The sequence below is a fragment of the Periplaneta americana genome, chromosome 2 (genome assembly GCF_040183065.1).
Source record: "Periplaneta americana isolate PAMFEO1 chromosome 2, P.americana_PAMFEO1_priV1, whole genome shotgun sequence".
In the NCBI taxonomy this organism is placed as follows: Eukaryota; Metazoa; Arthropoda; class Insecta; order Blattodea; family Blattidae; genus Periplaneta; species Periplaneta americana.
Genome location: NC_091118.1, coordinates 37,261,469 through 37,275,979, shown reverse-complemented (window position 1 = coordinate 37,275,979; position 14,511 = coordinate 37,261,469). Strand labels below are relative to the sequence as shown.

The following is a 14,511-nucleotide window of genomic DNA, read 5'->3' as shown; positions in this document are numbered from 1 at the left end:
GTTCAATATAGTAATAATTACAAATTGGAAACTTACCACTGCAATTTCACCTAAATTGCACTGTTAATTATTGTTTTTAAATATTTGCAAAAATTAAGTAAACTCTACAACTCCACTAAAGTTACTGCAATATGTTATATAAATAATATTATTAAAATATTAAAATGAAAAATAAATCATTACATAACCTTACCGTTTGTTTTAAGTTCGCATTTATAGACTGAGGGAAAAAAAAGATAGACGTATATCACGGCCTGCTGGAGTATAGTAAAACACAGAAAACATTTTAAAGCAACAATGTTGAAGATAGATATTTTTGTTTTGCAAATTTGCCGTCATTGAACAGAAACCAAGATGGAGATTTCATTGCAACTAATTAGAAATTCCTCTTTCAGGTATGTAATAAATGATCTTCGCAAAAAATAATGTACGATACACGAGCGGTATGTTTTCTTTCAATTCTCGGAAATTAAAAAAGCTCAACTACGTTTCGCTTTTTCAAACTTTTCCTCGAACATGAAAACTTCAACATACCGCTCTCGTAACGCATATTACTACTGTTTCATAAATTTAATTTGTACTCACAAGCTAGCTAGTTAAAAAATAAATATGGAAATCTGTCTAGAGTTCTCTGGCCAGAATTCTGGACAGAATCTGGCCATGCAGACAGAGACAAAATGGTGAAGTGGGCAATGCTCAAGTTAAAATAGCGCAAAAAATAAAAATCCAAACGTGCTGAAAGAGTCTGTTCTGGTAAGAGAGCACCTACCTTAAGTCTTCCCTTTAGTGTTTGAAGCCATAGTTACCACTCAACTGATGTGTGCTCGAATTAAAACCTCTTAAGTGAATACAACTGCAATGCTTATCTGATCTCTCTGTGGATAATACCGCAATAATACTTCACTGACGCATCTATGCAGCAGACTCATTTTCAATAAGCAAATACATAATGCATCACTGCGTCAGAGCCAGTGAAGAGGTTAAGAACACACAATGCATCATATTACTGTAGACTCAACTGCTTGTGTTTGTAGGTAAAAAATAATGGGATTTGCATTAGAAGTCTGCACGGGCCGAAATTCTTAGGCCCGGCCTGACCCGGCCCGAGCTTAACAGACCCAAACCCAACCCAAAACCCGAAGACTAACAGTTAAAGCAGAGACCAGAGGCCATAGGGGTCAGGAACAGCTGCGAGAGAAACCACTCCAGTAGGCACATGAGAAAAAGTAATCTCCTAGTCTGTCAGGTAAAACAAATAAACAGTGCTCTGTGTCTAAGACAGAGCAGAAATGAGACAAATGCAGTTACAAAATATGAAGTCAAACTAAAAAATAACTGATAGTCTACTGTTCTGGATGGGTATCAGGTGGACATCTAATCGTGCATGCATTAAAATCTTCGTATTATTTTTAATCATTATATAATTCGTTATACAACACATACATAAAGCCTACCTTAACGTACTGTGGTGTAGCACTAATAACCTCATCAACCACAAATAAACAGGTATTAGAACGCACTCAAAACCAAGCTTTACGTCTCATCACTGGTGCAATCAAAACTACTTCAATTGAAGCCATGCAAATAATCACATCTAATAAACCAGTTGTAACAGACCTTGAAACACAAGCCCTTTTAACCTATGAAAAATTAAGAAGGCTTCCAAATTGGGATAATGGAGTAGATACAAAGATTCTAAATTTACATTGAGGACCCAAAACGGATACATACAAGAGGTAGAAAAGCTTAAACAAAATCTAGAAATACCAAGTGAAAAGGAAAACTTGATGTCTCGATATAATCCACTTAATAACTTCAAAGTAGACTGCTGCCTTGATCATGATGAAAGTCTTCAACAAAATAGATATAAATCCAGAAGTAGCAAAAGCCATTGCCCTACAAATAATTAAAAGAAAATATCCACAGAAGGACTGGTTGTACATTTACACTGATGGATCTCTCATGGATCAAAATGAAGGAGCTGGAGCAGGAGCTACTTGTCAATACTTTTCTCTTTATAAAAATGTTGGCAAGTACACAACAGATTTTGATGGTGAAGTTGAAGCCATTTATACATCACTTCAAAATGTATTTGTTTGGCTAAACCAGTGCAAAAACATAGTCATCCTGTCTGACTCCAAAGCTGCAATCCAGTCCATCAGCTCAACTACATCCCCTAAAATGGAAAAAGTAAAAGAAATTCATTGCATGGTAAAACAAATTCAAATGCTAAATAAAAAAGTGATCTTCCAATGGATCCCGGCCCACTGCGGACTGAACGCTAACGAGAAAGCAGATATGTTAGCAAAGAAAGGAACTAAAATCAACTTAAAAATAAATTTCAAGTTCCCATATGAATCAATAAAGCGAGTCATAAAAAGAATAAGTAACAGCAAACAGGCAAAACATCAAAATTCAAAATCGAAAGAATCATTCAAAGATCCAAAACTAATTCCTGATCTACCTCGAAAATCTGCCGTGGCCATGTTTAGATTGATTACTGGTCATGATTGCCTCAGTAAACACCTCCATCGTATTGGAGTACTGAATTCACCTAAATGCTTACTGTGCATCAGAGAAGAGGACATGGAGATGGAGCACCTGGCTAATTGTGAAACTCTTAGGACATTTGTGGACCTTCCATCAAAATATTGGGAAGCAAAAAGGATGATGACTTCATTGTTAAATCCAGAGCATTAGATACACACACACATAATTCGTGGAGAAAAAAAAAAAAGATTTAATTTCTTTAAGGCCTGAGCCTGACCTGAACCCGATAAACGTAAGTGAATTTCAACCTGAGCTCGGGTCAAGTCAGTGCAGACCTTTAATTTGCATTCCATTAGTACATGTAAAATACAAAATATAATAGAGGTTGGAAAACAAAATTAGACTGCGTGAACTAAGAAAAATAATGTATATAAATGTCTTAAACATTGGGCACATGACTACACCCACATTATATTGAGACACAGTGTACCTATAAAGAGTAAGATAATTATGTATAAAACCTACTTCAATCCAGTCTTAACCTATGCTTCAGAAACATGGACATATACAATAAGACATCTAAGTGGACACCAGGTTTCAGACAAGAGGGTTTTCTGTGGAATATTATAAAAACAACAAGAAGAGACCGAATAACTATAGTCGCGACGCTGTTATTCCCGGTGTGACTTCTCCTCTTTGCTTACGTCTTAAAAAGTGAAGGCTCTATGAAGTCTAGGTAGGCAGTATCATTCGCCATTTTTGTTCTTTTGTTGCTGAGCTACCAGATGAGGAGTCTATTTGCCACACCATTAAACATTATCATGTCGTAGCTCCTATGATAATAAATCAAACGCACCGTAATTGAACAAATAATTGAGTGGCAAATAACGTCCTCGTGTGCTTTCTACAAATGCCAACGAAAGAGCCAAAATGGCGGGGGATTATATTAAGTACTTATCGAGCCTTAGGAAGTGCATTAACATTTTCACCAGCGAATCACAAGACGCAAACGTTTAAATGTAGCGTGGTTGGCTGCCGGAAATTAGAGTGACGGGACTATAATAAGCAGGGAAAGGATTTATATGTAAATACATATTTACTTATAAAGCTAATATAATTTATATTTTGCATTATCTTTATGTTTCACAATGTGTAGGGTTGAAAAATCCTACTTTTATTTTCCATATTTTTCCATATTTTAGAGTTTAGTACATATTTTCGTTAATTTCCATATATTTTCCATATTTCATATAAAACAGTCCATATTATATTAGGTTTAACAATAAAACAAAACAAAATTCCATTAACTTTTAAAAATACATTTCAACAATAGAGATTTAAACACATGTTCAGTAATCCCTTTAACATCAGAGTTATTTGAAAATTAGCAGTCCTATCAACAATGGGAAAGTAAGTTACAAAACTGTATTAATTTAATTTAAAATTTTTAACAGACTTCAGTTGTGCAGCTCAACAGTTAAATGCCAGTCAGAGTACACATAGGTTCAGTTTTGTAAATCATACTATAAAGACGGTAAATATGCCAAAAGTACGTCATTCAGTCAATTTAAAATCAAAACTAACAAGTTACATTTCAGAATTTAAAGAAGATGGTTTATCAACTGACAATAAAATATTATTTTGTAATTTGTGTCAGTGTGCAGTATCATCTACACAAAAGTTCCTGGTGCAACAACACATTACAACTAGTAAACATCAGGCCAACAAACAACTAAATTCCAAGCAGAGACAATTGTTTTTAACACAACCAACAACATCGAATGTAAGATCTGAGTTTAACATCGACCTGTGCCGTTCTCTCATCTCTGCTGATATTCCTCTCTACAAACTAAAGAATAAGGTCTTCAGGGAATTCCTTGAAAAATATACTCAACATACAATCCCGGATGAGTCAACACTTAGGAAGACGTATGCTCCATCCATCTACGATGAGACAATACAGAAGATAAGAGATGAAATTAAAGATAGTTCAATTTGGGTTTCCATTGATGAGACTCCCGACAAAGAAGGTAGACTTGTTGGTAATGTAGTTATCGGTTTGTTAAGTGAACAATATTCTGAACGAATTCTTTTACATTGTGATGTTCTAGAAAAGTGCAATAACAAAACTATAGTTAAACTGTTCAACGAAGCTATGGGTATCCTGTGGCCAAAGGGTATTATGTACGATAATGTGTTATTCTTTATTAGCGATGCTGCCCCTTATATGGTCAAAGCTGGACAAGCATTATCTGTTGTATATCTCATTTTACTTGTGTGGCGCATGCATTTCATCGTGTGGCAGAAGTGGTCAGAGACAATTTCCCTAAAGTAGATTTGTTGATTTCATCAGTGAAAAAAGTATTTCTCAAAGCTCCCAGTAGAGTTAACGTGTTGAAAGAAATGTACCCTGAAATTCCATTGCCACCAAAGCCAATTTTAACTAGATGGGGTACATGGCTAGAAGCAGTTGAATATTATGCCGAACATATAGACTCTATTAACAATGTTCTCCTTGCATTGGACTCTGAAGATGCAGTCTCAATTGATACTGCGAAAACAGTTACCTGTGACATAAGTGTGAAGAATGACTTAGCTCACATTCAGCATACATTTTCATGCATCATAAAAACGCTCAAAAGTCTCCAAAATAGGCACCTTTCACTATCTGAAAGTTTTGAAATTATAAATAGTACTGTGGAACAACTGAATCGTGGTAGAGGTAAAGTTGCAGATGCAGTAAGAGCTAAGGTGGACACTGTACTTTCAAAAAACCCTGGATATGAAGAACTACAAAAGGTTGTTGCTGTGATGAGTGGTGAATCAACAGTGAAGATTAACTTGGACTTATCCCCAGCAGACATTGTGAAATTGAATTATGTACCAGTTACTTCTTGTGACGTCGAACGCTCTTTTAGTCAGTATAAATCTATCCTCAGAGACAATAGAAGAAGATTCACTTTTCAGCACTTGAAAGAAATGTTTGTAACCTATTGTTATGGTAACAGACAATAAAAATTGTGTTTTGTTGAAACTACATTGGAAGATAAGGTACGTCCATTATATTTTTTGTTTAGTTTGATTAAAATGTACCAATATTTAACGTACATAGTCATTTTTTTATAATTTTAAGTCCATATTTAATTCCATATTTTGGTAAAAATCCATATTTAATTCCATATTTTGGTAAAAATAACTACATATATATATTTACATATTTCATATATTTTTAGTCCATATAAATCCGTTCCCTGATAATAAGAATAGGAGCACTTCAAACATAGAAAATTAACAAGAAATTTTGAAAGCAATGGACTCAAATGCTTCGAACACACAAAAAAATGTAAAATACAAGATTACTAAAAGGAATTCCAAAGATTGCAAATAAAACCACAAAATGTTCATAAAAAAAGAACCTTAAAATCTTTCCAACATCACCACAATACTTTCTCTATACATCACTTTAAAGACTGTTATTATATAAAACACATTATAAATATTAATAGCTGCTACCATGTATACACCTTCTACAGTATTTTGCTTCTAGTCGTTATTCCAGCTCAATCTTGGCGAATATGAAGCTCAAACTTAAAAGAGAAAAGGGCACAAATAATGGAAGTCTACATTCCACGACTATGCCAAAGCAACAACTGAAGTTAAGTCCACGAATCAGCTTGCAGTATGCAACAGTTAAGAGCTCCATCTTGACCATGACACACTTTATATCGGCATTGCTACCATCAACATTTATTGCTACATTAATGGATATCACAAATTCAGGGTTAGACATGCATGTAAGAAACGAAAATAAAACAAAATAAAAAATGCTGTATGTGTGCCAATTTCTGTATTACCTCTTCTTCTGTTATATTCTCTCCAATCCCCACAAGACCTTCAGTAAGAGTAAGTTTTGAAATGAGTTCATCCTTCTTACAACTTCGCACGTCACTCGGCAAGGGAGTGTTACTTCGAGAGCTCCTCTGTTAAAATGAAAGAATTATAAAGTAATGGTTTTATTACAATAAAATGTAATTACGCATTAAAGATGTGTAAGGAAATAAAAGTTATACATCTTGATTACACAACTTTTAACACTGTATCACTTCGGAATATGTATGATAAGAACTTTCTTGCGTTAAATTTTAACGTACCTTATTAACATGTTTCGACCTATTTTCGGTCATCTTCGGAACTGGTCGTTGTTGGTCTAGGCGCCTCTTGTTTCCTGAAAACGGATACAACCCTAACATAATAGACAACATAATACGTAAGACAAAACAAAACCACAAAAAACAGAAGAATACAACACAAACACAAGAACACAAAAAATACATCACACTAACATACGAAAACAAAAACACACATAAAATTGCAACCTCATTCAAGAAATTAAACTACAACATCGCATACAGAACAAATAACACTCTACAAAAACATCTCAACACACAAACAACACAAACAAACAAACAAACAAATACAACCACACAGGCGTATACAAACTCAAGTGTAACACCTGCAACAACTTCTACATAGGACAGACAGGCAGATCATTTCAAACACGTTACAAAGAACACATCACAGCCATAACAAAATTACAAAACACCTCCACATATGCAGAACACATCACAAATGCCAACCACACCTACAGAGACATCAACACAGACATGGAAATACTGCACATCCAACCAAAAAGCCAGAAACTCAACACACTAGAACAATATGAAATATACACACACGAAAACACACCCCAACGATATTCTCAACACACAACTCAATTTCAAAACACATACACTCTTTGACTCTACATTATGAACGCACCCACTCAGGAAACAAGAGGCGCCAAGACCAACAACGACCAGTTTCGAAGATGACCGAAAATAGGTCGAAACATGTTAACAAGGTACGTTAAAAATTAACACAAGAAAATTCTTATCATACATATTCTGAAATAAAAGTTCTTATAACATTCTTTATACCTTTATTTACTAACACTACAACAAAGCATGCAGATGTACCATTAGCTCAATGGAGAGTATCAAGTTTCCACACCAAAGATTTGGGTTGAAATCCTGGTGAGTTTCTCACACTGACAAGTCAGAGATGTAGCAACAAAAATTGGAGACAAGCATAAGTGGTGAAGAAGAAATAACAGCCTATCACCACCATCACCTCAAAATATTATACACTAGGGGCGATTTCTCAGGGCATGCTATGCTTGCTGTGCAAGCTCAATATTTTCGTAGAATGTGTATTTCTCAAAATGGGATTACGTACATTAAAATTTATTTTGATTTTTGGAATATTGTATAGGCGTAATACCATCTGCAGGTTGCACACTGCAAATATCGCAACGCTTGCTCGTTTCTCGGCGCTACAGGAAAGACCTAGAAACAGCGAGAATATGATGCAAGCAAGTGCCTTCCTCCTTGGTCCGTCCTAGGTGCATGCTTCTGTTATGTGCTATTTGAAGCTCTGGTCCGAGAGCTACACCAACGATTATTTAACGTTACACAGAGCAGTATTGACAGCGGGAATGTGCTGTGATTTGCGAGTGCAATGTAATTATGTTAGCTGCTGCATGTATTATTAATTCTTAAACATTAATTTGAAGTATTGCAAATGAGTTGGGAATTGTGTGTTATTGAAACTGTATTATTAAATCCATTTTCCCGAAGGACTATTCAAGAGAAGACAGACATTATAGAGAATATGTGCGCTCGTTCATTGCAGCTCAATACAACAATATGCATTGGTTGGCAGGGTCGAAAAATCTAAATAAACTGTTTTGTTGGCCATGTTTATTATATTATATCGAACGTCTACATCTGATAAGCGAATATGATCCATGACTCATAATGATTTCATAATTATAAAATAAATTATTTATGTGGGTCTGATTATTTTTATTAATTATGAATTATTATATCCTCCCATCTTCCCCTATGAATAAAAGAGCAAGCCTAACTTTCGTGACTAGCATTCGCCCCTGTTATACACTATTAAAGCTTTTCTGTTACTATTAACAGAGATATGGTACCTAGTCAAATGCGTTAGAAACATTATTGTTGTTAACTAATGCCGAGCTATTGGCAACAAAGCCATAAACTCTTTTGTTCTCCAATATAGGAAAGACCACTACAAACGTGAATGTCTGTTAACATCTGTTGTTGTTGTTATCTAATGCCGGGCTTTGGCAACGAAACCATTAGCGTTCTTGCTCTCCAATATTTCTCTGTGGTGGATCCATCAGGTAGAACTTCACAGGTTATGAGATGATCTTCAGTCATTTCTTCTTCTTTGTTAACATCTTGTAACACATCTTTTGCACAGGGTGACCAGGTATCCAGCTTTTGAAGGACGTCCTCCTTTTTAAGCTTTGTCCTCCAGGCATTTAAAAATATAACAAAATGTCCACCATTTTAGAAATCTATGATTACTGAAAATTTAACTCTTCATAACACGTGTTTTTTCTTGTCCTTTACACAAAAAGTTTTTTTAAATCTATTTGGGTTGTGGCAGCAACTTCAAAAAAAAAAAAAAAAAAAAAAGCTTTCTTTTTTTATTTCCGTTGGTAATTTTGTCCCTAAACCAAATTTGTCACATGTAGTGCTCATAACCAAGGCAATATTTAGTAGTATTTTTTTCGTTTATATTGAGAATTAATATATTGTACAGTATTATCAGATGAACAGTAAGGTCTATGGAAGCAATAATAGACAAAGAAGTAACACTTTAAGTTTACAAAACAGTGTTGTTACATGAGGATACTGAGAAATTATCCATTGTCTTTCTTTTGAATAAAATGTCCTCCATTTTTCAACATTTTGTCCTCCAAAGATATTTTCATATCTGGTCACTCTGCTTTTGCACTATCATAATGCATTCTATCCGCTTTGTAAGAAACAATGAAAATACAGAATCTGGAAAGGCTTAATTCAAATATAAAAACGACCATACACATACAAAAACGTTAGATTTACCAACCAAAAAATTCCATATATCTCAAATAAATTATTACCTCTTCTTCCACGCCTTTAGGCTCTCCTATGCCAACAAGGCCTTCGGTGACAGTAAGTTTGGAAATAAGCTCATCTTTTTTACAACTTCGCACGTCATTGGGTAGATTAGTAACTGATTGTGCACCTTTCTGTAAGTATAAAAGAATTATGATTAAAAGGACTAAACTCAATTTAGTTTTGACAGATAAGTTCAATGGGTTCAAAATCCTTATATAAATATAAAAAATGCTCGTAACACTGAATAATAATAGTACCACTTTACAGTAAAAAAACATAATAATAATAAAATTTAAATTTTGAGAAAACAAAAAAAACCTCACAAATAATCTACCAAAAAAAAAAAAAAAAAACGACACTTATTCAACATCCACACAAAAATTGTATGAAATTCAGCAGGAGAAACAAGCCAAAGTTTTAGCAGTGTTAAAGCAAGTGGCTGTGAAATTAACTTCTATTAACAGTCAGACAATACTCTGAAGCTCAGCATTTAGTTGCTTACGTGCTGACACAGACTCAAAGCGTGCAAGCAAGCAGTAACTGTTCTAGATATACAAAATGAGAGTCTCTAGGGTTTGTATGCTTCAGAAAGCACAATAGCAACTGAAGATGGCACTTGCGTGTATGGTAATTGCTTTATTACCTCATCTTCTATGCATTTATTCTCCCCTAGACCCACTAGTCCTTCAGTCAGGGTGAGTTTGGAAATGAGGTCATCCTTTTTGCTCCCTTGTACATCAACAGGAAGGTTAACAGCACTTCGAGGACTTGTCTAAAAGTATGCAAATTATCATTATCATTATTAGCATCAGAAGCATGTATTTTTTTTTGCTAATTATTTAACAACATGTCAACTATTAGGTTATTTAGCATTGCTGAAATTGATGATATCAAGATGGCATTTTGGCGAGATGAAGCCAAGGATTTGCTATAGATTAACTGACATTCGTCTTACAGTTTGAAAAAATCTCGGATAAATCTAACTACTGTCCGTCCAAATGGTTATGTCGCAGGGTCGTCGAAAAGGTGGAAGTCACGTGATAGTTACTTAATGGGGCCTTTTTCTTTAAATTATGTTAAACAGTTGTACGAGAATCATTTCATAAGTCATGGCAACTATGTTATATCTTCCGAATAACCGAAAATGTGGTTAGTTCAGTATATATGTTTGAAAACCTATTGTACACTGTACAGAATGCCACCACCAGATTGCATCTGTGTGCACTGGTGGCTAGTTGACAGCATATGCAAAAGTTAGTATGCTAGAGGCTGTGCTCCAAGATGGATGTAAGTAAAGTTGAATAGTGGTCATACGTGAAAATTGCAGTTCTTCGTGGCAGAAATGCTCGTCAGTGTCATTCTGAGCTACGAGAAGGATTGGGTGATAGTGCATTGGAACATCCTCTCTACTCGCCTGATCTCAAACCATGCCACTTTGATTTCATTCCACAATTGAAGAAGCCACTGCATGGGAAGTGGTTTGCAAAAAGGGAGGACATCTTAACAGAATTTTGACGAGAGGTGGTATACATAGACGAATCATACAAAGCCAATGGTATTCAACCAAGACCTGCATCATAGTTGGCAAAGATGTGTGGAAACCTTGGGGGATTATTTTGAAGGGTGTTAGTTGTGAGGAGCGGCGGTTCCTCTATATGAGCACAGGAGCACGTGAACACCTTAAAAACCAACATTAATCATACATATTACTGTATTAATATATTACATAGATTACTTTCCAATGTGCAATGACGTTCCTACATTTTTCGTCTCGAGAGAATGTCCCGTCCGTGTATCGTGTGTCTTTAAATCTCCATTGGACAGATTGCCAGCAGCTCGCACAATTTTTCTCTAGCAGGGTGAAATAGCCTGAGGCGAGAATATTTTCTGGTTTGTTACAATGGTTACAATAGCTCTGGCTCGCACAGATCTTAACGTGCTAATGACAGAGAAAGAGAGATGCTCCATCTCTCTTGGGACTGGCATCGTGTTCCTTCTCCCTCTTTCCTCGTTTTCTCTCTTTACTCTTTCAAAATACCGTTACACGCGGGGGCTGATTCTGTTGTCTTATGTTCAGCAAAGTAAGGAAAATAAAAGCTGCACTGGTGCATATTGAAAGTTGAAACAGTTGTACTTGAAGTTGGAGACGGAAGTGTGTAAAATTGTGAGTATGTTAAATTAAAAGAGGATTAAAACATTCCTCCGTAACACCATGACAGAAGACCAATTAAGTACATTGGCTAAGTTGGCAGTGAAAAAAAGAACTTGTTAACAACATTAGAGACTTCAATAATAAAGTTATTGATAAGTTTGCATCTCTCAAAATTAGGCGCATGGAGTTTCTCCACAAATAAATCTAGATCTTCAACACCATCTACAACAGCAGTGAAGGTGAGTCCAAGGAATTAATTTTACTCTACTCTTGTTTAACGGTTTTAATTTTGGTTTATATGCGTAGATTTGGTACATGCATATTAGAACTGGTTTATCTCTGACGTGTGACTCAGCTATACGAGAATATATCAGTGTCTTCATTACTCATATATTTTTTTTGTGAACACCCATCCAAGAAAGGCACGACCCGCCACTGGTTGTAAGTAATGTACTTTGTTTCCTTTTGTGTATAATAAAACAATGATTTTTATTTACGCATCTTTCAATTTCCTTTACCCATTGCCTTCTATACCCAGACCCAACTTGGTACTAGCATTGCAAAGCACATTTCGCTGACCTTCAATCACATATAGTGAATTTCTATTCCTGCAGCTTTATTGGCTGATGTAATACAGTTTCCATGACTTATGAAACGACCCTCGTATAATATTACATAGATTTCCAATTCCGTGCAGCAAATATTTTCAGGAAAGATCCTAACAGCCCAGCCACTAATCTTTACAGACAGGCAAGCAGAAATGGTTGGGGGAAACTGGGATGCGACATAACCACTTGGACAGACAGTAGATAATCAGCCTAAACAGGAGTCAAATTCACTCCTGAGCGCAGCACCAGATTTGCAGGCAAGAGCATCTGCCGACTGAGCTATGCCAGTGGCTTTAATAACGAGTAATACTGGTTTTACACCAGTACATCATAACCACGAAGTGCAGCATTCAATAACATTATAACAGTGGTGATATTCAAATAGTTTAACAACCAGTTCTCTCATGTGTATCTATGTTCAACATATACGGTATATGTCCATGGTAATTGCAAATATTACTTAGAATTAATTTAACAACCGGTTCATCCGAACCGGTGCGAACCTGCCGAATAGCACCACTGCATTATAAGTATTAGCTCACAAATGTGATTTGTGTAAGCTTCTCAGGAGAGTCCTAATTTCCTTAACGATCTTCTTCTGTCTAGACATTGCAAAGCACACGCAAAGTGAAGTGAGTAAGGCAGTAAGACACTCGTGAAACACTTAAAAGGAAACATTCGGTGCAACTATATTTAGTGGAGGTCACGTTCAAACATTTTTATTAGCCCTAGAGGGGCCATTATATAACTCCCCTTTTCTACCCACAACAGTATATATTTTCTCTGTGCTCTCCAAGTAAGGTGAATGGTGTATGGAAATAGAACGAGTAAGAAAGAAAACAATCGAAGTTGAATTTGAAATACTTTACCTACAGACTGGATGAGTCTCTCAAATGTCACACTATAACCCACAAAAAAATAAACAATATTAACTTATAATTTTATGTAACAAATATTATTCTCTTCTTTCCTATATTGTTTTTTTTTTTCGTGATTGTATAGTTTATGTACACCACTCATAATTAAAATTTTCTTTTGTAGGCACTTCCAATTTGTGTGGGCCACTTTATAATACACTGCAGTGCTCGAAAGGCTATAGTTTTCTATGGGTGAACTTTGAAGTCTCCTACTAATTTTTCAGCAGATGATAATGGTTTTCGGTTAGGTTCATAACCATACCACAGACAATGTCATCAAACGATTTCTGCACACAGTATTCTATACAGAGTCCTAGTGAACATTTATGGTGTTAATTCCACAGTTAATTCCCGATTTACCACGCAAATCGTCTGTAGCTGGATTTAGATTGGCAACAGGCCATGATTGTTTGGCCAAACACCTGCACAGAATTGGAATATATCAGTCTCCTAACTGCCCATTGTGCAACTCAAACCAAGAAATGGATTCAGAACATCTCAAAATCTGTGCTTCAGTGGCTAGTCATGATAATATCTTTGAAAAATATTGGAGTGCAAGAGGTCAAATGGACTTTATTGTCAAACGCCTGGCATTAGAAAACAACAACAACATTTCTGGTGTTTGTATTGGCTGAGAGTTCATGAATGCAAGCAGCGATGGAAGTAGGGGGACCTACCGCTGGTCACCTGACAAACACCAGAAACATTCACTAGGACTCTTCTGAATATTGGTTCCAAAGATAGCTTAACAGAGACTCAATATGTTGTGAAATCTTCGGTCATACTTTACACACAATATTCTCTGCAGCTATAATCTTAACTGATTTTATTTGATTGCTATCATTCAAATATTCATTATTACGTGACAAATTTAAATTATGGTTTATTTAACAACACTCGCAACTACAGAGGTTATATCAGTGTTGCCAGTGTGCCGGAATTCTGGCCTGCAGTTCTTTTACATGCCAATAAATCTAATGCGATATTTTAAAAGACTCATAAAATTATATTTGATACAAGTTCAAAAATGTATAAAACACATAGTTAAAAAAAAAGGTCAATTTTAGAGTTTTAGATCATGAACATCATGGCTTAATTACACAGGCCTGCAATGAAAAAACTTTTCAAAAAATTTGAACTCTTGAGTATTTTTGTGTCCTGATGCCAGAAATGACATCAAAAATGGCACATCATGCATCATTTCTACACAAAATTATGTTTCATAGTACATTATTAATATACTGGTGATTTTGCTGCATCCATAACTCAGTGCTCTAATGTAAAATTTTGTACTATCTGTTGATGAGCATCAGCAATATAATCTATAA

At 35.4% G+C, this 14,511-nt stretch overlaps 1 protein-coding gene across 4 annotated transcripts in view; it reads right to left on the bottom strand.

The window, feature by feature from the left end:
• LOC138692598 (centrosome and spindle pole associated protein 1-like) overlaps positions 1 to 14,511 on the bottom strand; it is a 66,261-nt gene that overhangs the window by 38,479 nt on the left and 13,271 nt on the right. For 2 of the 4 annotated variants that reach the window (XR_011330086.1, XM_069815611.1), the window contains exons 3-5: positions 10,150 to 10,278; positions 9,509 to 9,637; positions 6,345 to 6,470 (exon numbers count right to left, since the gene is read on the bottom strand). Coding sequence is in view for 3 of the 4 variants with exons in the window: in XM_069815611.1 (XP_069671712.1) it covers positions 6,345 to 6,470; positions 9,509 to 9,637; positions 10,150 to 10,278 (384 nt within the window). In the remaining variant the exon portion in view is untranslated. Of the gene's footprint in view, positions 1 to 6,344; positions 6,471 to 6,641; positions 6,716 to 9,508; positions 9,640 to 10,149; positions 10,279 to 14,511 lie in introns of those variants that run through there. The other 2 variants (XM_069815632.1, XM_069815620.1) reach the window with 2 other exon arrangements.